General features: G+C 39.4%; 1 protein-coding gene across 1 annotated transcript in view; it reads right to left on the bottom strand.

Moving 5' to 3' along the window:
- Positions 1–746: 746 nt before the first annotated feature.
- SDHAF3 (succinate dehydrogenase complex assembly factor 3) overlaps positions 747–26,342 on the bottom strand; it is a 77,204-nt gene continuing 51,608 nt past the window's right edge. The window contains exon 2 of the mRNA XM_005299865.4: positions 747–1,724. Coding sequence (XP_005299922.1) covers positions 1,521–1,724 — 204 coding nt within the window. The 3' untranslated portion in view covers positions 747–1,520. The remainder of the gene's footprint in view (positions 1,725–26,342) is intronic.

Genomic DNA, 26,342 nt, shown 5'->3' with positions numbered 1-26,342 from the left:
ATTTAAAGAGGCTTTCCCATGAAAGCGCACATTGTTCCCCATTAAAACTTCAAGTAGACTTATTACAGGAACTTACCACATTTACTGTAAATCCAATTTAAATTTGATAAGTTTAGGAGCTATATTCAAACGTCTGAACTGGAGTTTGATTTAAAAAAATCTAAAGACTTTTGAATGGACCATGTGGTCCTATGTGTTTACATAATAACACGAGGTCCTGATACTAGCTGGGCTTTTGGGTGGTACTACAATGCAAAATAACAAGAGCAGCAGAGGCATGCTGCCAGAACATGCTCCACAGCAATCAAAAGCACCCCTTGTACAGAATCTAGGGATTGATCCTTGAATGGTGATAAACAGCCTGCAGCTCGTATTGAGGGTTTTAGGAGCTGGGAGATAGAGGGTGCTCCCTAAACCTCTCAGAATTAGCTCCCAGAACTGTAACTTAGGCAAACACAGCATTTTGCTACAACTTGACATATCTGTAAATGCAATTCCTTGTCAAAGCTGCTGTCCCTAAAGAGGAAAGAAATTATCTTCTCTTGAACACTCTACAGGTAGTAGTCAGTGGAAGATCCAAAAGTAGAACAACATGAGCAATAATTATAAATATAGGTTTAAAATACTGAAGAGAAAATTGCCTTTGAGCACATAGGTTGTGCATTTTGAAGCGATGGGAGGCTTTTTTTTATCAGATATAACATTTTTTTCCTGTATAAAAGCAGAATAAGGGACGATACTAAGTCTTTAAGCTTCTTTATATTTTAATTGTATAACAATGACTCAGTGTATGCATTTCTACTAAAGAATTATTTTATTGCTGAATTAATAAGACAATTTATCTGTAAAGTAGCAGGATTTCAGGGATAAGGAAGGGAATCCTACTTAGATAGATTCTAGGGATCTAACTGAAAAACATTATTTTGCTCATAAGACTGGTCTTAAGCAGGGTGAATTTTGGAATAAAAAATGTATTTTGTTTAAAGGAAAATTCCACAATAAAACTTATGAAGAAAACCAGCATTCAAATGAAAGAATGACACATCCTTGTAAGCATGGTTTACTTCTTTGCAATGCAATAAACCCAAATCAGTAGCACACATTCCTTCTTTGTACTGTAGTTGCTGAATCCCCATCAGAAAATTACTGTTGATTGCATCCTTTCCATTATTAGAGGAAGAAGTGGATGATATACAAATAATGACTTGGCTTGAAATCAAAACCTACCAGGTGCTTAAATCCAATTCTAGCATAAAACTTCCCATTTTGAAAACATGACAATTACCAAATTCTTAAAATAAAGCACATTTTCTAAGTTCCACAAAGTGCAAATGTTTGTTATAATTTACATAACCTGGGACCATAAAGTAATTCTAACATCACTGCATAAGGAAACAGATACATCAGGTTAAAACACACAAAATTTACTACATCATCAGCTTTCATTATTCTTCATAATAATGTTCTACTCAAATTGAAAAAGGAAGCGCTATAAAATGCTTTTAAGTGCATTTAAAAATCTAGTTCTTGTATTCAGAATCATCAGAAATATTAAATTGCTTATTAGGTTTAGTGGCTTCTTGCATCAATTCCTGCAGTTGTCCAATCTGTTCATTATGGAAGTCATTAAGTTTCTCCTCTGTGAGGGGGGTTCCAAAGCAAGTCTTTTTTCTTGAGTTTTGTCTGTCTTCGTTAGCTTGCTGCCACAGCATTTCTGCATAAATCTAGTATAGAAAGGAAAAAAAAGTCAAAGAAAGATGACAAAAGCAAGATTTATGTTGATTGACTCTGCTAATATATACAAAGCGTACAGTCCTTTTACCATGCATCCCTCTCTGGATCAGTTACAAAACAAAATGATGAAACGGGCATCTTCACTAAGAATGAAAACCTATTAAAATATATATATCAAAATTCCAATGTCTTTTGGTAATTTTACATTTCTGCTTAAAAAAAAATAATCTGCATCAGCTCTCTACCACTTTATTTGCATGTTTTATCAATTCATGCATCTTCATTGTCCAATAGTATATTTAATTGTAGATGCTATGTTTTTATAGATTTTATTGAGCAAAAGTATCAACAGAATTCACTTTGCACATTGGTGTGATTGGACTGATACTACTTCCCTGCCAATACACACTAGAATACTGCAATACACTCATGGGGCTAGTCTTGAAAATTACTGAACAACTCAACATCTAATCTATAACATTGCTCTCTGATTGCTTAGTAGCATGTTGACAATATTCTGTGCTCCAAAGCCTGAGCTAACTATTGGTTAGTCACATGCTTCCTGGTAAAATCAGATTTTGATCCATAAAACCCTATCTAATTTGGAATACTCTGTCTCTAACCCCAATTTGGAAAAGTGCTTAAGATCACGCCTGAGCCCTATTGACCTAAGACATGTGTAAGTGTTTTACTGAACAAGAATGTTTTCCTGAATTGTGGCTGATGTGTCTTCCTCACCTGGGGGTTCTTATCTATATTGCATTTTTTTAAATGCACCTCTCCAGAGCTCAAAGCATATGTACAAATAATTTAAAAAATGCATACAAGATATCCAGTTGGTCTCATGGTGACATTGGTTATCATTCCCCCCAACCATCTGATGGAAGCTTTTCCATTGACTGCAGTGAGTTTTTGATCAGGTCTCATATGCATTACAATAATTCTGTAAGCATCACAAGCTTTGAAAGTGAAAACTTATAAACAAAGCAATTTTTCAAAAAGAGAATCCTGTGGCATTCAGAAAGAGGTCAGACAACGAACAAAAGGAAATACCATATTATGAATTGGCAATGACTGTGTGAAAGGCACTGATAGGGTGGAATGGTTCTCAGAGTTAAAGGTCACCAGGGACCATCAGGATCATCTAGCTTGACCTCCTGCACATTGCAGGCCACAGAACCTCACTCACCCTCTCCTATAATAGACCCCTAATCTCTGGCTGAGTAACTGAAGTCCTCAAATCATAGTTTAAAGACTTCAAATTACAGAGAATTCTGCATTTACACCAGTTTTAACTCTCTTCGCAAGGTCCAAGGTTCTACTTGCTTGAAATGATGAAGATATTCTCATGGGTAAAGATTTATTTGGTGAATAGACATTCTAAATGCTTATCAGTTACTTAGATGACTGCTTAGGGCACCGATGTCTGATTCCAACTTTTCCTTTACACAGAGCTTTTGCCTTGTTTTACCTTTTAGCATTAAATAATTGCCATGGACAGCAATAGTCTTCTAGGAAAATAAATGGGAGTGGTAATGAACATTACTACTATTCTTTATGCAAATTGCATTATGATGTAGTTATCTAAACTTAAAATATGATCCTACTTAATTATTTTTACAATACTAATATCTCCAAATTCAAGATGATCACAATAGGGAATCTCACCACCCAAGGTCCTAGCTTTGTCAATTACAGTGACTGAAAGATTTATTAAGAATATTATATTACTTCTCTCATTTTTTAAAATTTAAATCCTACAGCTTAGCCCTCAATTACACATCTATCCAGGGGAGCTGGATCCAGGGATAGCATTTTCTTTATTGGGCAGGAGAGAGGAAATTAAATGTACCCAAAAACTTTACTAAAAGAAACCCCAAAAAGTATGCACACTAGAAAAATAAGATCTCACTATGCAAAGATTCAAATTTTAAGGCGAAAGAGAATCATTAAGTTGTTTAGTTTGATATTTGATATAACACAGGCCACAGAATTTTACCCAGCTACCCTTGCATTGAGCGTAATAACTTGTGTTTGACTAAACCAGGGGTCGGCAACCTTCGGCACATGGCCCATCAGGTTAATTCACTGGCAGGCCATGAGACATTTTGTTTACATTAACTGTTCTCAGGCACAGCCTCCCGCAGCTCCCAGGGGCTGCAGTTCACCATTCCCAGCCAACGGGAGCTGTGGGAAGTGGTGTGGGCCACAGGGATGTGCTGGTCGCTGCTTCCTGCAGCTCCCATTGGCCGGCAAACTGCAGCCACTGGGAGCTACGGGGGGCCGTGCCTGCGGATGGTCAACGTAAACAAAATGTCTCACGAAGGTTGCCGACACCTGGACTAAGCCATATCTTTCAGAAAGGCATCCAAGTTTTGATTTGAAGACTACAAGAGATGGAGAACCCACCACTTCCCTAGGTGGCATGTTCCAGTGATTAATCACCTTCACTGCTAAAATTTGTGCTTGATTGCTCATTTAAATTTTGTCTGGCTTTAACTTTGAGCCATGAGTTCTTGGTACACAATTGCCTGGCGACTGGCCTCAATGAACCAGGAGGTCCCTTCCAGTCTTATGTTATGCTGTTCTCTGCTAGACTGAGCAGGAGCCTTTAGTATCCAGTATTTTCTCCCCCTGAAAGTATTTATACACTGTCATCAAGTCACCTCTCCAATCTTCTTTCTGATAAGCTCAAAAGATTGATCTCTTAAATCGCTCATTATATGGCATCTTCTCCAGCCCTTGGATCATTTTGTGGCTCTCCTCTATACCCTCTCCAAATTTTCAACACCATTTTAACTATTACAAAATGTATTAAATTCATAAGCTTACACTGCATCTTTCTAAGTCGCAATAGCCTTATACTAGTAGGTGCAATGAAGAATGTTGACCTATCATTTCCTTTGCCGAAGTAGAATGCTTCTGACTTTTTCTACCCTAATCATTCATAACATGTTTAACTTTAAAAGCATGCTAATGGCTAAATGTTGCATGCCAACACTAACAGTCTAGGCTACAATAACTGCTCTTTTTCAGCATATGCTTAGGACAATTCTTAGCTGCTGCTGCTTTTTAAAACTGCATTGCTAAAAGTACGGTATATTTAGGTATAGAACTATATTTCTCAGAATTTTTACCAATTTCTCATTATTAATGTTTGTATTACTCACATTCAATTGTTAATCTTTGAAGCAAGTATTTATTTTTAGAGGGCTGCCGTGCCAGCTGTCTGCACAGGGCTGGGGCGGCACACAGAGGAAACACACACACACACACACACACACACACACAGCCAAACATCTAACCACACTGATAAAAGTGTGCAAAAAAAGATTAAAAATACCTTGGTGGGCAATCCCAAAGGATGGTGCTCTCCACTCAATAGTGCAAACACTCAGTGTAATACAGATTAATGAAAATACAAGCCATAACAGTAACTGCCCTAATGGAAATGTGTTACTACATGCAACGTCAAACCAAAAAAGCCAAATTACAACACTGGGTTAAAAAAAAAAAAAAACTAGCTAGCAACACTGCCATCATAATAAATAATAATTATAAGGAATATTCAAATGCTTATTAATGTTTTAAAAGCAAACGTTTGTACTTATGCAGTTTGTAAGGACTGTTCAACATCTGTATACTTGAATACTCTGTAAGGTGTGTTGAACCAAATGTGTCCTATAAAAAATGTTTAAGGTACAAACATATACAAATATGCGTGTTATTATAATCCTGACCAAAGCCCATCTCATCAGCTAAGTATAAAGACCTCCTCATGTCACTCATAGGTTATCAAAGCACAACTCTACAGCCTGCACCTCAGTCATGGTCCTGGGCCTAACATTCCCAGGTCCACTATAAGGAACTAAAAACAATTAAAAAATAAAATCTGTCCATCAGTGGTACAAGGGAATGTGCAAACGAAGAGACAGATGGGGCATAAATATGTGAATGGAAAAATAAGGTGGCTACATAACAGTGTTTAGCCCACTAGGCCAGCTTCAGTCCATGCATTATGCATTTACAAAACAATGGGTAAACATTCTCTCCATAAAAAGACAAAAAGCGGGGGAATGTAGTAAGAAGAGAGCTTGAGACATAAGCCCTTGTAGCAGAGGCCTGGTATGAGGCAGAATCTGCTCACAGAATCTGGCAAAACCAGGGCTGATACTGCAAAAATACACATTCCTAAGAAGTGCTAGTCACAGAGTAGTCACGTAAATACATCCCAATATCAAGTGGTCCCAAAACATCCCCATATCAAGGATGGTACAAAAACATTCCCCAAGGATAATAGGAACACACTGACCCCTCCTAAAAGATACAGTCAAGATAACAGTACGTAATAAAAATGTTTTGATCAAACCAACATGTACAAGGTGATTGGTAATAACTAAGGCTCTCAAGTGATTAATTGCACTATTAAACAATAATAGAATACCATTTATTTAAATATTTTTGGATGTTTTCTACATTTTCAAATGTATTGATTTCAGTTACAACACAGAATACAAAGTGTGCAGTGCTCACTTAATATTTATTTTTGATTACAAGTATTTGCACTGTAAAAAAACAAAATAGCATTTTTAGGGTTGTTAATTAATCACAGTTAACTCACACGATTAACTCAAATTAATTGTGATTAAAAAATAATTAATTGCACTGTTAATAGAATACCAATTGAAATATATTAAATATTTTGGATGTTCCTCTACATTTTCAAATATATTGATTTTTATTACAACACAGAATACAAAGTATACAGTGCTCATTTTATACAATTTTTATTAAAAATATTTGCACTGTAAAAATGATAAAGAAAAGAAATAGTATTTTTCAATTCACCTCATACAAGTACTGTAGTGCAATCTCTTTGTGAAAGCGTAACTTATAAATATAGATTTTTTGTTACATAACTGCATTCAAAACCAAAACAATGTAAAACTTTAGAGCCTACAAGTTCACTTAGTCCTACTTCTTGTTCAACTAATTGCTAAGACAAACAAGTTTGTTTACATTTACGGGAGATAATGCTGCCTGCTTCTTATTTACAATGTCACCTGAAAGTGAGAACAGGCATCCGCATGCCACTATTGAAGCCAGCATTGCAAGGTATTTACATGCTAGATATGCTAAACATTCATATGCTCATTCATGCTTTGGCCACCATTCCAGAGGACGTGCTTCCATGCTGATGATGCTCATTAAAAAAAATAACTACCGGTAAATTTGTGACTGAACTCCTTGGAGGAGAATTCTATGTCTCCTGTTCGGTTTTACCCGCATTCTGCTATACATTTTATGTTCTAGCAGTCTCGGATGATTACTCAGCACATGTTCCTTTTAAGAACACTTTCACAGCAAATTTGACAAAATGCAAAGAAGGTACCAATATGAGATTTCTAAAAATAGCTACAACACTTGACCCAAGGTTTAAGAATCTGAAGTGCCGTCCAAAATCTGAGAGAGACAGGGTGTGGAGCATGCTTTCAGACGTCTTAAAAGAGCAACACTCCGATGCAGAAACTACAGAACCTGAACTACCAAAAAAGAAAATCAACCTTCTGCTGGTGGCATCTGACTCAGATGGTAAAAATGAACATGCGTCGGTCCACTCTGCTTTTGCATAGTTATCAAGCAGAACCTGTCATCAGCATGGATGCATGTTCTCTGGAATGGTGGTTGAAGCATGAAGGGCATACGAATGTTTAGCGCATCTGGCATGTAAGTATTTGTGATGCCAGCTATAACAGTGCCATGCGAACACCTGTTCTCACTTTCAGTGACATTGTAAACAAGAAGCGGGCAGCATTATCTCCTGCAAATTGTAACCAAACTTGTTTGTCTGAGCAATTGGCTGAAGTAGGACTGAGTGGACTTGTAGGCACTTAAGTTTTACATTGTTTTGTTTTTGAATAGTTATTTTTTGTACATAATTCTACATCTGTAAGTTCAACTTTCATGGTAAAGAGATTGCACTACAGTACTTGTATTAGGTGAATTGAAAAATACTAGGTTTTTTTTACTGTGCAAATATTTGTAATAAAAATAAATATAAAGTGAACACTGTACACTTTGTATTCTGTGTTGTAATTGAAATCAATATATTTGAAAATGTAGAAAACATCCAAAAATATTTAAATCATATCCTAACAGCACGATTAATTGCACAATTAATCAAGATTAATTTTTTTAATTGTGTGATTAATCAACATTACTTTTTGTAATCGTTTGACAGCCCTAGTAATAACTAGCCACGTCAGGGGGCAGTACTGACTTGTTTGTATCAGGGCATAAAGATGTGTCTCAGAGGAAGTATCTTTGTCTGGCCTACAGAGGAATGGAAAGTCCCACCGTTCACTGAGCTGGTCCATTGTTACGGGCATACATGTATTAGTGGTCTGGTAGAGTCTGTGGGATACTAGTACCAAGCTTCGTCAATAATATACCTGGCTGGGTGCCTACATCCCTTAATGGATCTTGTGGTCATTGGGTGGTTTGCTCAAGGTCTGCCGTGCCAGCTGTCTGCACAGGGCTGGGGCAGTACACAGAGGAAACACACACACGCAGCCAAACATCTATCAACAGCTAACCACAATACGTAGTAAGGTACTAACCAACATGAGTAACAGTGGTGAAAATAGTCCCAAAATAATTTTGTTTAAACTAGCCTTTACAGGTTAAGGGCCCACATTCTTCCACACTTGCCCTTGGTGTGTAGTACCTTACTCTTTGGACAGCCCTACTGGTTTCAATGGGACTATTCAAAGTATAAGGTACTGTGTACCGTAAGTAATCATGTTGGGGGGCATGGATCCGTGTTCATGTTGCACTACCCATCAGTACACGGTCTGGGCCAGGGAAGCTAATGATCCAACCAGTGGACCATAGTCAGTGATGAATCCTGCTCACATGCCACCTCAGGCATGTTGTACATATGCTAAGAAGAAACAAGGGTGGCAGAATCCTTAATGGGGATTCATACACTCTGTGCACTAATATGGTAACCATCTTTTCTAATAATTGCTAGTAGGAAGATAAGGGGAAACGGCAAGGAAAGGGATAAACATTTCCATATTGTTTTGAATATTTACTTGTTTGTTCAAGACCCCTTTGCTTTTCTCCTATTACAAACCACTTCCTCAATCCCATTCCAGCTTTTCAACAGTAAAGCACAGGCCAATGAATATGTACAATTCTCACTGTGTAATCCTCAATATTAAAAGGAGAGCTATTTAAAATGCCTCCAATTTAGCTTTTATAAGAGATAGTGAGAAATTAAAGTAGCATGGGATTAAAGTGGAAGGGGGACAAGAATTAAAACTTACTTTTCCCCCTCTTTTGAAAAGCCTCTGGCAACTATAATTTGCTGACTGTCAAGACTCCTGGTTTGGCCAGACAGCCTAAGGTTCTGTAAATTTGTTCCAGGTAATTAGGCAATGCAATTGCAGCAGCAGAATACAGCTGTAACACTGCTGGGCTTAGAACATCTCAACAAGCCTTCCACCTACTCAGTGGCCCCTTCTTGCTGATTCTGACAGCTGCAGTTTTGAGCCAGATTCCCAGCTGTTACCTCCTATATATACACACTTCTCGGCACAAGGGCTTTTGCTGAAGCTGAGAAGAAAATGATATTGTGAGCAGGCTGGGAAATCTATTTCATGCAACAGGACTGGATGTCAGTTCTGAAGTGCGGGAGGAAGTGGGTGAAAAGGGAAGCAAAATGTTTTCAAGGGTAGATTTATTTTTTAAGACAATCCGGATCTAGGGTGGGATTAGAGGGAGATCACTACAGGATTTGAGCATTTTGAGTTGCCTAGGATGCTCACTGATGGAAATCAATGGAACTATTTAAATACTTAAAGTTAAACACAGGCTTAAGTGTTTTGCTGGATTGGAGCCTAATTATTTACTTTTCTTAAGAAGACCTGGGAACAATAAAACTCTAAAAGTTAGAAATGAAGCATAAAATGCATTTGAGCATAATGTATTTATGGTCCATTCCACAAGCAACACTAACATCTTCTAAAAATCCTGAAGTGTAACTCTGAATACAACAACAGTTTGAATTACTAAAGAAATTACATTTTGCATACATTAAAATATTGCTTTAATTGAATTTTATTGAATAACTGTTTTATTTTATTGCCTATTCAGAACAGTTATTCAACACTTTTTGTAAAGGATTAATCATGGAGAGACCTAGATGAGGGAGAATAGAGATATATTCCCATTTAGAATTGTTCAGTGGTTTACGTGAACTGAGTTGGTGATATCAGTCCAGTTACTAGCGCTTAAGTCTTCTCATTACAAAAGCCACCATTACAATTGTAATTTAGAATATATACTGGGGAAATGAATTAGTGGCCAAATGATGTATTCATAGGCATATGATAAATGTATTTCTATATGTTTAATTCATCACAAATATAGCACGTCCACATATATGGTGTATGGTCTAATCCAAAACCTATTAAAGTCAATAGTCTTTGGATCAGATTCTATATAAATTTATCCAATGGCTCTGAAGTTTAATACATGGATAATTAAGTCTTTGAACAAAACTATTAAACAAGCAAATCTAAGTTAAGGCAGATGCTCCACATTTTTAGTCCAGGGACTTCGGTCCACGATTTCTATTAACATAACAGGAGCTATAACTCAGTGTTTAAAAACTTTCTTTCACAACATTGTGTTCTCTTCCTCACTACACTTTTCCCCTTCTTAAATTAGGGGTGTGTTCAGGACAGTGTCCGTTTTAACTATGATTTATATTTATATTCAAGAGATCAAATTAATTCCTACTGTAATTCCACTGATTTCAGTGGAGTTACATTAGGCAGGAACTGACCCTAGGTTTGTGGATGGGATTGTATACAGACAAGTGAAAATCCAATGTTATAAACAACATAGATGATAGATTAGCTAGTCTTCAGTTCTACAGTCTGTACAAATTCTTGTAAAGTTAGATGGCCAAATTTGAATTCCGAAGCCTTTAGTAGTCTAATAAATCACTGACATGTTACACAGGCAAATTATTTACTTTCACTCTAGTTGCAAAATTCTACACAAAGAACAATCCAACTAGTATTGATTTTTAAGTGGTAGATTTAGACGAAAAAAAATCAACTTCTTGTTGTGCAGTTCTTCTTAGAATACCAAACACCAACAGCTGTACAATCTTGCTCAGGAACAATACTGAAAACAAGCAATGTAAAGCTCTTGGCATTTATGCAACATATCTCTAGGACAGAAATTGGAAAAAAAAAAAAGAAGAATCCAAAATATAGTAAATGAATCTAAAGTCATTTTACAGACTGTGTAAAATAGACTGTGTCTATTAAAGCAGAACACCATATACGCTATAAATTGTGCAAATGAAATGTTGGCTGTGACAATGAATTATGGTATATCCATTTTCTTTACATTCTAACATTCAGACGTCACAATTTGCAAGGCACTGATGTTAACGAGAACATAGTCAGAAGCTATGCCATTCCTAATGAGGCTAGGTTCCAAAGGGGCAGGAATACCTTCCCCCACATGGTGAGCAGCTGAGAGCTACTCTGTGATTGCTACTGCAGCTCTGAGGGTATAGCAGTTTCCCTAGCTCCCGCATCCCCACTCGAGAAGGGACGAGAGCTAGGGATTTGAATACATGTCCCTTGGGCATACCCAATCCCTTGCCTTCCACCTCTTCTGTGTGACAGTTCTCTGCTCCATGACATTTCAAGGGTGGCACCCAATAGTTGCCATCTAGATGCATATCACCACTGATTCCCCTTTGCCTGGAGACATCCGCCTCTGTGAGGGTATGTGTGTTCATCAGAATTTGTCTCTAGGTGAAAATGCTTTGGATGTCTCAGAAAACTTTAATAGTTCCTGCATACATCACAAACTGATATGAATCAGAGACTTGAAAATACGAGCTTAAAGACATGTCATCCTTTTCTTTTGCATTACCAGAAAGTGAAAAAGTCTGACCTTATCATACCTAAAGGCAATGATGCATCAACACAAAAGCATATTTACAAAAGTAGCATCTAAAAGAATAAATATACTGGATCTGACTTTGTCTGTGGTGCCATTTCAGGAACCACTCAAACTTGATGTGAATACTTACTGAATTCAATGTTGTTGCTGTTTGAAATTCATATTTATTCTTTACTTAATTTGCAAACATCTACAAAATGTTTTATATAATTTGCTGACTTGGAAAACTGTAAATTTAAGGTTCTGCTTACAATATCAAGTGACATTTTGTTCATTGCATACATATTTTGACATGCACAGTTTAGACAAACTCCAACAGTAAGTTAAAGCCATAATGGGAAAACAACCTAATCTTCAAATAAATATGCATCTCCTCTATGTCCCCATGAGATGAATTCAATCCTTTAGATGTAGGTAACAAGAGCATCAAGAATGAAGTGCCTGCAGCATGTCTTAGTTTTCATGTAGTAAAATACTCTAGATATAGATCACCTTTCTGTGAATACCTACCAATATGTCATAGTCCTTCAAATGAGAATTGCAAGCAATTTAATTAATGAATTGTTTTGTTTTTCACTACCATATCAGCAATTTACCTCTCTTCTGCCACAATGTTTTTTGGGGTTGGTTTTTTTTTTTTTTTTGGTAACTTCCAACTATAGAAAAACTCCTCAGTACATCACAATACATTACATTGCAATACATACTGGAGGGATTATTCTGCCCAGTATATTATTAATAGTTTGTAGCAGGCACTCTGCAAAATGGACAAAACTGAAGACAAGTGGCTAGGTCTGCAGGTGCTTCACAGCCAGGCTGAGTGCACTTGAGGAGGAAAGGGAGGCACATAGGTGTCTTTCTGTCTCCCTGTCCAAGGTAAGGTGGGGCCAGGGTCAGTCAGCGCTAGTTTGGTCCCTGGTGCATATTAGAACAGCTTTAGGACTGCTCTAACTAGCACTGGCTTTAATGACTCCTTATTGGCTCAAACTGCAGCAATTCTACACCACCTGGGTATTTCGCTAAGCAAGGAGAACTGCTAAAGCAGCTTTCTGTCCCTTGTGTATCACTCTATCCACACAAAGAGCACAAGAAGGGGCAGGGATCAAGCCCAAAGTCTCTTCCCCAAAGAGTTTACACGCTAAATGTACAGCCGTCGAAAAACACCAATCTCAAAAACTGTGCTAAATCAGGGCCCTAGTTAATTCTGTATGTTACCACTCTGTGAAGCAAAATACTAAGAGCAATTAAGAATTGCTTCCCCAATAAAACTACATTTAAGCCACCGGCAAGTGAAATACGAGATATTAAAGAATACTTTTTAGGCTTATTGGGTGGATTTTTCAAAAGAGCCTAAATAAAGTGGCTTAAGCACAAGTCCCATTTTAAAAAAATCTCAGTGACACTTGTGTCTTACATCACTAAGGCTCCTTAGAAAATTATGTTAATTTAAAAAAGCAAACCTTCTTTAAGCCTTTTCTACAAAAAAGGGCAAGACCATATTTACAGTAAGTGATAACTACAGAGATAAAACGAATGGGTTAGTCAAATAATAATGAGGTTCATACAGTTTTCTTCCTATCTTTGAATCATTAACATCCATGGAATTCATAAATTATAAAAAGGCAATTGAATGCATGATCTTCAAAGTTCTAAAATATCATGACAAAGGAAGAAAGTATCAGTCTTGCTGGCTCCAAAGTGCAGAAGAAAAAAACATCTCCTTTGAACTGCAATGTACAGACTGCCACCTAGTTCAGTGAATGCTGTTACGTTATGCTGATGACAGAAATAAATTCGAAAGCACACATAAGAGACCATTTTTGCTTGGGAGAATGGGGTTCACTGTCTCTTCTACTTGGAGAAAGTTCAGTATCCTTATTTTTGTTCTTCTTCAGAAACGAAGGGTTAAAAGAAAATGTGAGTGAGAGAGGCTTTTATTCCAGGTTCAGCACTACATGTGATAACAAGATGGCCAGCGATGGAACAGTGGTGGTGACCTGCAATGGATGTGCCATGTTCTCTTTCCTGTCTGAAAACAGAGGGGATTTCATTTTCATGAAGTGCAAGTTGGTGGCTGTCCTGGAGGGAATGATTCTTGGATTGGAAGGGTAACTTGAGACATTACTGAGAATCAGAGAAACTGAGGAGTTCCTAGACAGCAAGGTTTGTGAAAATACCAGTACCCAAAGTTCAAGGAAAAATGCATCTGGCTACCAAGGAATTGGACATAGAGGAAGTCAGAGAAGAGGTCTGGTGGCTCATAACCAGGCAAGAGGACATGGGGGCACTCTACACTGTTGGAGACAGATGAAACTGGGCAGTCTGTGTCCCCCAGAGAGAAGACAATCAGGAGGAATTACATACAGCTAGAAGTTTCAAATAGATAACAGGTCCTCAATGTAGAAACTATGGAAGATACCTCTCATGATACATCATAACCAAGGGAACAGAGAAATGTACAGGACACACATGTGGATGGTAGCTGTAGGAAAATCAAACTTGCCCAAGAAGAGATTTCCAATCATTCAAGATAGACGATCCTTGCTGGAGACTCGATACTCAGAAGACTCAAAAGAACATTCTTCAAGAGACAAGGAGACAACAGGCTCCCTTCCCAGAGCCAAAACATGAGATGCCATTCTAAGATATGGGAAGACTTCTGAAGTCATATCAGCACTAATGACACTGTGTCACAGGATATCTCACAGATACACCTCTACCCCGATATAACGTGACCCGATATAACACGAATTCGGATATAACGCGGTAAAGCAGTGTCCGGGGGGGTGGGGCTGCACACTCCCAGTGGATCAAAGCAAGTTCGATATAACGCGGTTTCACCTGTAACGCGGTAAGATTTTTTGGCTCCCAAGGACAGCGTTATATCGAGGTAGAGGTGTAGTAGATGACTTCAGGCAACTCAAAAGCATGCTGAAGAAGTATATACAAGAAATCTTTTCTGAGATCCTTCCTGTCCCATGAGCAAAAGAAGACAGAAGGCAGAAGATTCTGCACATGAATAAATGACTACATATGTGGTGTAGGGTTTTGGTTTTGTGGAACATTAGTCTACCTTCTATGGGGACAGGAGGCAGTATAGTTTGTAGGGTCTCCATCTCTGTAGAAGGGGGACCAATCTTTTCAGGGACAGGCTGGCTAGAATAGTCAGGAGGGGATTAAACTGATAGCAAAAGGGGAGGGTAAAAAAAGGAGCACCCAGCACAAAATGGAGATATTCAGAACAAAATTAATCAAGGAACTAAAGGACATGAAGAGAAGAAATTCTTAAATTGCCTGTATACCAATGCAACAAGCCTGGGTAACAAAGAAGAGGAATTTGAATTGCTCATTTATGAGCATTAATTTGATCTAGTTGGTATTTCTGAAACCTGGTGGGATGATTTGAATGACTGGAATGTTAAAATTAATGGTTACATCCTACTTAAGAAGGACTGAGTGCACAAAAGGAGAGGCACACACTGTCCAAAATCAGAGGGGTAGCCGTGTTAATCTGGATCTGTAAAAAGCAACAGCGAGTCCTGTGGCACCTTTAAGACTAACAGATGTATTGGAGCATAAGCTTTCGTGGGCGAATACCCCTTCATCAGATGAATGACCCTTCCAGCAGCTCCCATTGGCCTGGAGCAGCGAACCGCGGCCAGTGAGAGCCGCGATCGGCTGGACCTGCGGACGTGGCAGGTAAACAAACTGGACCAGCCTGCCAGGGGCTTTTCCTACACAAGCGGCGACCCAAGTTTGGGAAACACTGTCCTAACAGATAAAGTACAAGATGGGGTATTAGTTGGTATTTGCTACAGACCACCAAATCAAACTAAGGATGATCTCTTCCTTATGCACCTATCTACAATATACAGGGGGGATTTCAATTTTAGTGACGTATAGAATCATAGGACTGGAAGGGACGTCGAAGCACTCAAGGCAGAACTAACTACTATCTAGACCATTCCTGACAGGTGTTTGTCTAACCTGCTCTTAAAAATCTCCAGTGATGGAGATTCCACAACCTACCCAAGCAATTTATTCCAGTGCTTAACTACCCTGACAGTTAGGATGTTTTTCCTGATATGCTGGAAGTCTCATAAATGCAAATCAACATGGGTTTATGAAACGTAAATCCTGTCAAAGTAACAATCTTTTTTTAATGAGATTACAAATTTGGTTGATGAAGATAGTAGTGTTGATATATATTTAGACATTTGTAAGGTGTTTGACTTAGTCCTGCACAATGTTTTGATTAAAAAACTAAAATGATATAAAATTAACATGGCACACACTACATGGATTAAAAATGGCTAACTGATTGGTCTCAAAATGTAACTGTAAGTAGGGAATCTTTATCAAGCAAGTCTGTTTCCAATTGGGTCTTTCAGGGATTATTCTTGGTCCTATTCTATTTAACATTTTTATCAATGACCTGGAAAAAACCCCATCATAAAATCATTACTGATAAACTTTGTAGATGACACAAAAACTGGGGGAGTGGTAAATAATGCAGAGAACAGGACACTAATACACAGCAATCTGGATAAGCTGGTAAACTGGACACAAGCAAATAGTATGCATTTTAACATGACTAAATGGAAATGCATACATCTAGGAATAAAGGATGTAGGACATACTTGCAACTGGGAAGCAGTGACTCTGAAAAAGATTTTGGCGTCATGCTGGATAATCAGCTGAACATGAGCTCTGCCTGTGATGCTGTGACCAAAAGAGCTAATACAATCCTGGAATATATAAACAGGGGACTCTTGAGTAGGAGTGGAAAGGTTATTTCTTCTGTATATAATTTTTCTGTAAAATACTTCTGTATCTGGTACTGGTGCAACCACTGCTGGAATACTACATCCAGTGCTAGTGTCCGCAACTCAAGGAGGATTTGACAAATTGGAGAGGGTTCAGAGAAGAGCCACAAGAATGATTAAAGGATTAGAAAACCTGCCGTATAGTGACAGACACCAGGTGCTCAATCTATTTAGCTGATCAAAGAGAAGATTAAGGAGTGACTTGATTACATTCTATAAAGTATTTTAAATCAAGATCGGATTTTTTTTCTAGAAGATCTGTTCTAGGATTTATTTCGGGGAATTTCTATAGCCTGTGTTATACAGGAGGTCAGATTAGATGATCACAATGGTTCCTTCTGGCCCTGGAATTTATGGCGATGAAAAGGTTTGACCCATCACTGAGTAAAGCCCCAGAGGACTTGGGTTCACTGTATAGGAGAAAAAATAAAAACAAACAAACACAAAAAAACCCCAACGACCAAACATCCATGAACTTAGATGTAGAAGATAAAAGAGACTGAGAACAGGGATAATTCACAGTTATATATACCTGTATGATTTGTCAGCAAATAGTTGCATGATTCTTTTAAAAGCAAAATTCTTAAGATTAGTTTTGCTAATCCAGAAAAGGAAAATCATAATGTATTTATCTATTCAAAATAGATTAGATTACAAATGAAGAAAATGACTAAACTGATGAAACAACATCTTCATTCTTTGGGCCAGGTCAGGTGTTTCTTTTCCTGGACACACTAAACATGACTAAAGTAAAACACGGAAAGTGGTATCATATGGCTGCAGAAGAAAAACGCCACTCTCATTTGTGCTGAGGGAGCAAACCAGCCCCACAGCTGCCCTTAGGACTGGTGGGTAGAAAGACGGTGTAAAGCCACCTGTGTTGGGGTGTTCACCCCACACTTGTCCTGAAAGGATTAAACAACACAAAAGGGGCTAATTAAACCAACAAGCCACAGCTGAGAGGAATCAGGTGGCTAAGTAAACCCCTGACAGAGAGGGAGCCCAGCTGAGGAGGAAGGAGCTGGGCCGGATTTATAAAGGCAGGAATTGACAGCAAAGAGGGACTGCTTGGAAAGTCTGCAGTCACTCCCTGGGAGAAGAGAGGTGCAGTTCGGCTGGCAAACCCAAAGAGGGGGGAGGCCAGGAATATAGGAGAAGGCTCAGGGAAAGGCAGGAAGGTCTAGAATGGAACAGACCTTGACTGCTGCTTAGGGGGTCCCTGAGCTGGAACCCAGAGTAGAAGGCGGGCCTGGGTTCCCCTGCCGGCCATTGAGGGAGTGGCACTAAAAGGTAGTGAATTGGAAGACTGCCTAAGACTGCTGATGGAAGACTTTGTTTGAGAGTCAGGAAAAGTTATTTTGTAATGAAAAAGGAGAGGGGTCAAGACCTTGTGGTGATTCATGTGAATTACAACTACATATACATAAGTCATGTTTTATTTATTTATTTATTTACTGTTTTGTTTTGTTTTTTATTTGGTAGAAGAGAATGAAAGATGGCTCAGTTACAATGGAGCTGATGAATATAATCATGCAGTATTTAGTAATGAGCATGGAGAAGTATTATTAGATCAGGAAGATAGTAAGTGGGCTGCTTTATTTGAACATAATTTACTAACGATGTTAAGAGGAAGGAATGACATTTATTTAGAGGAATGTGAAACGGCTCAATGACAGATTCAACCATTTTGGTTTGTTTGTTTAAGGATGTAGCAGGATCGCTGCAGGGCCCTCTTGGCTCCTGCCCCTGCTGTGCTGACAAAGTCCCTCGGAGACCCTGGGGTCCAGTTACCATGGGTGTCGTTTATTTACAGGTTTTGCTCCCACCACCTTTTCACCAGACACAGCTTGGGTTCTAGGTCTGCACCCAGGAGGGGGAAGCTATCGCTCTGCTTCCACTCCTTCACTCCCCCTTTTTCTGGCTTCCTCCCTCCCAGCCTTTTATATAGACCCAGGCTAATTGGGCGGGCAGCTGTCTGCCATTCACCAATTAGGCCAGCTCCAATTTACTTTCCTTAATGGGAGCTGGCGTGACAGAGGGCTGAGTCAGCAGTTCTCGCCCAGCACCCTGCCATAAAGGACGTTCGAATTGGACATGATTTTTTACATGAGACATCTTAGATTGGGACAAAGCTGGAAAGTTTGTGTGTCCTCACTGTCAAGCAAGGTGCAGAGCAATGCTGTTAAGTCAGTAATGTGGTATAACAGTAATAAAACATAACAGAGGTAAGAATATTATAAATTATGGATAATTAATCTGTACTTAAGTGTGTTACTTTGATGTAGAATATATATGTCTTGAATGCTTTTGCTCTCAATTTTTTAGTAGTAACATAACTTTGTTAATATTCACTATTTATGACTAGGCATGGTGATTTTAATAATTAAGAACTAAATTCCAGGTCACTAAAAACCTTATACATGGTCTCATAATAACCCATAATCTTTAAAGGGTCTCTTTGCTAATGATAATGGGGTTTGGATCAGGCCTTACATTTAGAACTTGTTCCCCAATAGTGAAAAAGTAGGGAAACAAAGTCTATTTAAAAACCAGTATGAGAAAGAAGAAAGCAATTGACATGCTATGAAACTATGGGAGAAGATAATTGAAAAATGTCTGCATAGAACAGTTTACATTTGGAAGGGTCAGTATGGATTTATGCCAGGAAGTAGTACAATTGATGCTACATCTGTCCTACGAATCCTCTTGGAGAAGTTCAGAAAAAAGACTGAAACTGGGCATGATCTTTATGGATTTGAGAACACCTATGATCATGTACCAAGAATTAGTTTGGTGGAGCTTGCGACTGAGTGGTGCACTGTAAGGATACATTAGTCTTATCCAGGATATGTATGATGGAGTGACTATTATAGTCAAAACCAAATGAGGCTACAGCAAAGAATTTCCAGTAAACACTGGCCTGTACCAGGGGTCAGCGTTGAACCCTTTTCGTTTGCGATTGTCTTGGATGTGATGAGTAAAAATATACAAAGGGATTCGGCCTTCAAATATGCTGTTCATTGATGACTTAGTGATATGTGCAGAAGATTGTGAGACTCTGCACACCAACTTTGAAAAATGGAACAGTTTTGAGCAGGCGAGACTTAGAGTGAATGTTGGTAAGACTGAGGCTATAATAATTGAGGGAGGAGGACCCACCATAAAGGATATTACAGGCAGAGAGCTTAGAACAGCAAAAGAAATTAAATACCTAGGGTCAACAGTTGCTATCTATGGTGCCCTCCTGAGTGATGCCTGACTTTGAACTGAAGCTGCCTGGTGCAAATGGTGGGAGCTGGGCCCACTTCTCTGTGATAAAAAGATGCCAATTAAGTTAAAAAGCAGAGTGTATAAAACTGTAACTTGACCTCTCCTAGTGTATGGAACAGACTTAGCCAGCTACAAGAAAAAATATCAGCTTACTCTCCAAAACAGAAACAAAGATGTTGAGATGGTCAAATGTTTGGGCATTCCAGGACGGGGGAAAAAATGAGGATGGGAGGGGCCTAATGTGGGTTGCCCCAACTGAAGACAAGTTGAGGGAAGTTAAGTTACATACATTGGTATGGACAAGTCCAATGGAGACCTGTAAGTTATACTGGTAGGATAGCCCTTGCAATGATCGTGGACGGAAGATGACCGAGAGAGGCCAAAAACTAGATACACAAACCAGATATTAGCAGACCTTAGAGCAGGATTGGGCAAACTATGGCCCATCGGGGGCCGCACCACGCAGCTCCCAGAAGCAGCCGCATATCCCCACTCCAAGCGTCAGGGGCGGCACCACGTGTAGGAGCCGGAGAAGGGACATGCCACTGCTTCCGGGAGCCGCTTGAGGTAAGCGCCACTTGGAGCCTGCAACCCTGAGCCTCTCCCCATGCCCCAACCCCCTGCCCCAGCCCTGATTCCCCTCCCACTCTCCAAACCCCTTGATCCCAGCATAGAGCACCCTCCTGAACCCCAAACCCCTCATCCCCAACCCCACCCCAGAGCCTGCACCCCCAAACAGAGGCCTCACCCACCCCCCGCACCCCAACTCCAATTTTGTGAGCATTCATGGCCCACCATGCAATTTCTATTTCCCCAATGTGGCCCTCAGGTCAAAAAGTTTGCCCACCCCTGTCTTAGAGAGATCAATATGCACAATAGACAGACATACTATCATGAGTTTTGGAAGAAAGCTATAAAAGTCACCAACCCTGCACAGGAAGTGGTGAGGAGGAGGAGAAGGAAAGCAGTTGCTTTAGTACTGTAGAAAGAGATTACCATCTGAAATTTAAATGTTCCACAATAAGTGAGGGAATTAACAGAAGGAAGGGAATGGGGTGAGGAAAGAACATGTGTCTGAGTAGTCCATGTAGCGGCTCAAGAGTGGTTCTGACTTTCCCCTTCTTGGACATAACAAGGTTTCAATCTAGCCTTAAAGGACACTATCTTCTTTTAAGAAAAAAAATACTTCTCCAACTATCTGTCAGTGTGCTCTGGGAGGCTTTTAAAGTGGTACCGAGAGAAAAATATTTACTTTTAGAGGGATAATATAAAAAACCTTAATGAATCTAATTAAAAAATTCAAAACAAGCAAAGAAAATTGTTCATTTTGGAACTCTAATATATAAACAGGATGATAAACCTATTTTATAATCTTCTATATGATGATAAAGTATACCTAGCTCTAAAAGAATAGACAGTAACCAAAGAAGTTATAGAAAGGAAATAAATGCTTTGTTGAGAAATATTCATACACATTCTAATAAATCCTCAGAAGAAAAGTCAATTCCAAAGATGACTCTGTTTTTGTTTTGTTTTAATTTTCTATGCTTTATTTGGCAGCTTTCTCGCCAACTAAACAATCTGTCCAATGCATTTTGCCTACACTTGCTATTTTGTCTGGCAAATGTAATGCCACACACACAGGCAGAATACAAAGTTTTACCACTTGCCTACAAGTAGAATAGAATGAGGAACAACATTTTTAACCACACCATCAATTAAGCACAAGAAAAAAGGTTTAACAGATTGTATTGTATTTTTTCACTTTTATACTAAAAAATATAACTAAAGCAAATTATAGCCTGGGAGTTTTCTAACATTGATTGCTTCCAGTTAATTGCAATTGTGATCTCATTCAGACATTTGATGTAATAAATTATAGGGCTTTTGCCAATCTAAATCAGCAGCACATAATTAAAGCACAAAATGGAAACATCTCTTACACTGCTCTATACAAAGTTCTCTAGCTGAAGGACGATCACCTTAAATTCATCAATTTTTTTCTTGGGAAGTTCAAGCCTACTACTTCCAGGCTTTCCTGGAAGCCAATGTAAAAACATCAGAAACAGTATATTCTAGAACATGTAGATATTTGCAGGGAAAAACCCTGTTTCCAAGACAACCACATTAGCTTCCAGATCTGCAGACACTAAACAAGAATGCATGAAAGATTACACATCCCAGCTGATGGCACTTTAAAGAGCGTGCACCATGTTTCAGTGCACATTCATATACTTAATTTATACCCAATGAAGCTCGTCAAGCATAAATATTTCCAAAAAGGACTCAATACTGGTGTTCTTTTACTGGTCATGTAGGATGATTGTAGCCAAAAACTCATATATACTAGAAATTAACATAGCAATGAAAATCTAAACCCTGAAATTCCTGTGGGAGAATACAGAATTCTTTCTACACACAGACACCGTCTGCTGCTGTTACTGGCCTAATATAAATACAAGATGTTTGAGAATAATCCGTTAAAAGGATAATTTTATATCAAATTTAGGTCATATTTCATAAATCATCCAGAAAGTTACTAGTCTGAAAAACTGACATGTACAGCACAAAACACCGACTGAAAAACAAACAACCCCATTTATCTGAATAAATTCCATATTCTTTACTTTAATAGAATAAAATTGGGTTCTTCAGTGGTCAATTTGGAAAACAAACTGGTAACAGAAAATACTGTACACAATTCTGTCCTGCAGTTCTTTGCACTACTTTGGCCAGTTCTATCCTGGTCCCCGCCCCAGTATAGACCAACTGTGGCAGTCCAGCTATCCCTAGGGAATTACAGCCCCTTGGGGTTCGTTATTTCAGCATGTGCATCTTTAGACATTCCTCCCATGGAGCTAATCCCGGGAATTTCATTAGGACTTCATTAAAAAGAAAACTTATATATGGAACCATGTGCTTTTTAAGTATGAAGAGTCATTGGCATTGGGCAACATGGCTGGGATTTTCAAAAGTTCCAGAAAGAATTTGGCACTCAATATAGTCCCTTTGAAAATCTCACCCTCCAAAAACAGCCATGCGTGTGCAGTCAATGGTTCCAAAGACTGAAAAAAAAAAATTATGTCATTAAAATTCCCTCATTGCGTGCTTCTATGTGATATCGCTGTGAAAAGAAATATATAGATTAATTCTCTTAAGAATAACCTCAATAAAATTGGTTAATATACCAAACTACAGACTGGTTTATGTCCATGGTGTGTCCAATAACTCTTTGGAAGGACCATGTAACAGGAGAGCCAAGTGAAGTAGCAATTTAAATGATTATTTGTAAAGGAGGCTCATTTGTGTTAAATCCTATAAATTCATTATGGGAAAACCAAAAAAAATGTTGGAATGCTACTTACCTTCAAGATGTCTGGTCACTATGGATATTCACTGGGGGTACACATGCACTCTGTGCACCCAGGATCAGAAATTCTTCAATAGCACTGTGTATTGGTCCACATCTGTGCACTATGCTTCCACATGCTATGAACCGAGGGTATAAGTGATGATGCAGACAGACTGCCCCTTCATTTCCAACAATACCACAAATCAAAGAATGTCTATCCTGGGTCAGACCAAAGGTCCATCTAGCCCAGTATCCTGTCTTCCGACAGTGGCCAATGCCAGGTGCCCCAGAGGTAATGAACTGAACAGCTAATCATCAAGTGATCCATCCCGTCACCCATTTCCAGCTTCTGGCAAACAGAGGCTAGGGACACCATCCCTGCCCATCCTGGCTAATAGTCACTGATGGACCTATCCTCCATGAAGTTATCTAGTTATTTTTTGAACCCTGGTATAGTCTTGGCTCTCACAAATCACCTGAAGATCTGAAGCAAAAGGGAAGGAGGGCAGGTCGTGAATGCCTAGAAGAACCACACATCTCAAAGCACTCCAGTTACTATAAGGTAAGTAACCTTCTTTTCTTCTTCGAGTGCTGGTCCCTATGGGTATTCACTGTGGGTGATTCCCAAGCAGTTGCTAATTTAGGAGGATGGTACAATGAACTAAATGGCACCCGAATCTGCCAAGACTTGAGTCAGGGCATAGTGTCCGGTGACTGTGTGGACTGAGCTCCAAGTAACTACCCTGCAAATTTGAGAAAGAGGTGATGCTACTGGGGCAGCCTGTGCCCTATTTAAGTGAGCCCTGATACCATGCAGAGGAAGAGTTTCTAAAAGCTGGTTGCAGAGAAGGATGCAGCCAGAGATCCACTTTGAGAGTCTTGGGGAAGAGATGGCCTTGCCCTTCAATCTTCCGGCAAATGAAATGAACAGGCAAGGAGATTTCTGAAATAGCTTTGTTCGATCCAAGTGGAAAACCAGGACCCTTTGTATATCTAGAAAGTATATTTTCCTGTGACTCTAGTGTTGTGGGGCTTTGCATAAAATACAGGTAGATGAATTGTTTGATTCAGATGGAAGTCTGATGGGATCTTAGGAACAAACTTAGGATGTAGTCAGAATGACATCTTGTCTCTGTGAAAGATGATATAAGGCAGGTCTGCCCTGAGGCTCCTAGCTGAAGTAAATGCTGACAAAAAGGCCACCTTCATTGATACATATGAAGCCAAAGGGTCAAAGGATGCTGCATCAGCACTGTCAGCTCTAAATTCAGATCCCAGAGAGCTGTCGGTCGATTTACCAGAGGGAAAGTGCTAACAATGCTTTTAAGGAATTGGACTGTCAAGGGATGAGTAAAAACTGAGTAGCTCTCTACAGGGCAGTGAAATGTGGTGATAGCCTCTGGATGCACTCTCATTGAATTGACTGAAAGTCTTGATGTGTTTAGGGAGGGGTAGTCAGGGATATAGGGATGTTTTGATGGTTCCGCAGAAAGGTGAGTTTTCTGGAAACAAAGGGGAAAATGCTTCCACATAGTAGCATAACAAGTATGGAAGGTTTTCTACTATTAAGCAAGATGGATTGCATCCTATTTGAGCAGGTTCACTCTAAGTCTGTTGCCCAACAGAAAAACTACGCTGTGAGCTGGAAGAAAGACAGGTTGGGATGGTCAGTTCTGTCTTCATTCCGAGAGAGTCATGGGCAAAATGATTGTAGGTGAATGCACATGCCAGTGGTCATGATGGAGCCACCAATATGCTATTAGAATTACTTTCACCAGAGAACACGAGGTATGAGAGGGAAGAAATACATTAAATGACTCTGACCCCCAAGGACTAGGAAGGCATCCCCTCTTGAGTTCAGACCCCTGCTGTTGTGAGAGCAATAAGCTCGGCATTTCTTGTTTTCTTTGGGTGCAAAGAGGTCCCAAGACAGGTATCCCCATTGTTGGAAAATTTGTTGGACCACTAAGGAGTGGAGATCACACTCGTGGTCATTTCTGAAATGTCTGCCAGGGAATTCATGAGTTCCTGAAGATGTACTGCGGAGAGGGTAATGTGCTGGATGCACCAGTTCCACAGTTGTACCACTTCCCTGCATAGTGGTGCAGACCTCGTTCCTCTCTGCTTGTTTATATAATAAACAGTAGTCATGTTGTCTGACTTGATCTGAACTGGATAGGAAGCATCTGCAGACAGCCTGTAGTTCTAGCAGATTAATAAGAGGCGTGGACTCCTGCAGAGTCCACGAGGCTTGGGCTATGTGGTTGTTCAGGTGTGCTCCCATATCCAGGAGAGGCGCATCAGTAATGAGTATCTTTGAGGTAGGAAAGGGAGTGAAGGGGATCTCTATACATACATTGTTCCTCTCCTTCCACCAGGTGAGAAGCATTCAAACTGGAAGCAAAAGCAAGGCCTTCTTCTTTAAGGAGTCCTTGTTCAGGGTGGAGACTGATTTTAAACCAGGTTTGAGGACTTCACAGGTGTAATCTGGTGAATGAGGTCACATAGATGCATGCTGCCATGCGCATCACCAGCATCAAACAGAAACAAACTCATGTGAGGCATGAGAAGGATGAGAGCACTGAGGTCCCTGAGGGCTAGGAACCTGTCTTGTGGTAAGTATGCTTTGGCTATAATTGAGTACAGGGTTGCTCCGATAAACTATAGTTCATGTAGGTATTAAAGTGGACCTTCCTGGATTTACATGAAGGCCCAAGGACTGGCACAGGTCAAGTAGGGTAGTCGATATTATGTGTACTTCTTGGTTGTGGTTGATCCTTTGGAAGCCAATCACTGAGGACAGGAAATACGGTATTTTGTGGAAATGGGCTGCTACACCTGCCATAACTTTCATGAATACCCTTGGGGCAGCTGATAGCCCCCCAGGGGAGTATTTTGTACTGGAAGTGGTTCATGCCCACCATAAAATGCAGAAATGCCCTGTGGGTTGGATATATATCATATGGAAATATGCATCTTTCAGATCAAGATCTCCAAACCAGTCATGTTTCTTCAGCTAAGGGATTATGGCAGACCATGCAACCATCCTGAATCTTGTATGACGGATAAAAACATTCAACTGTCTGAGGTCCAGGATTGGCCTCCAACCCATCTTCTTTGGAACTAGGAAATACCTGGAGAAAAAACTCCTCCTTCTGTGTTCA

Source organism: Chrysemys picta, chromosome 2 (assembly GCF_011386835.1).
Source record: "Chrysemys picta bellii isolate R12L10 chromosome 2, ASM1138683v2, whole genome shotgun sequence".
In the NCBI taxonomy this organism is placed as follows: Eukaryota; Metazoa; Chordata; order Testudines; family Emydidae; genus Chrysemys; species Chrysemys picta.
This window is presented reverse-complemented; position numbering and strand designations above follow the sequence as displayed.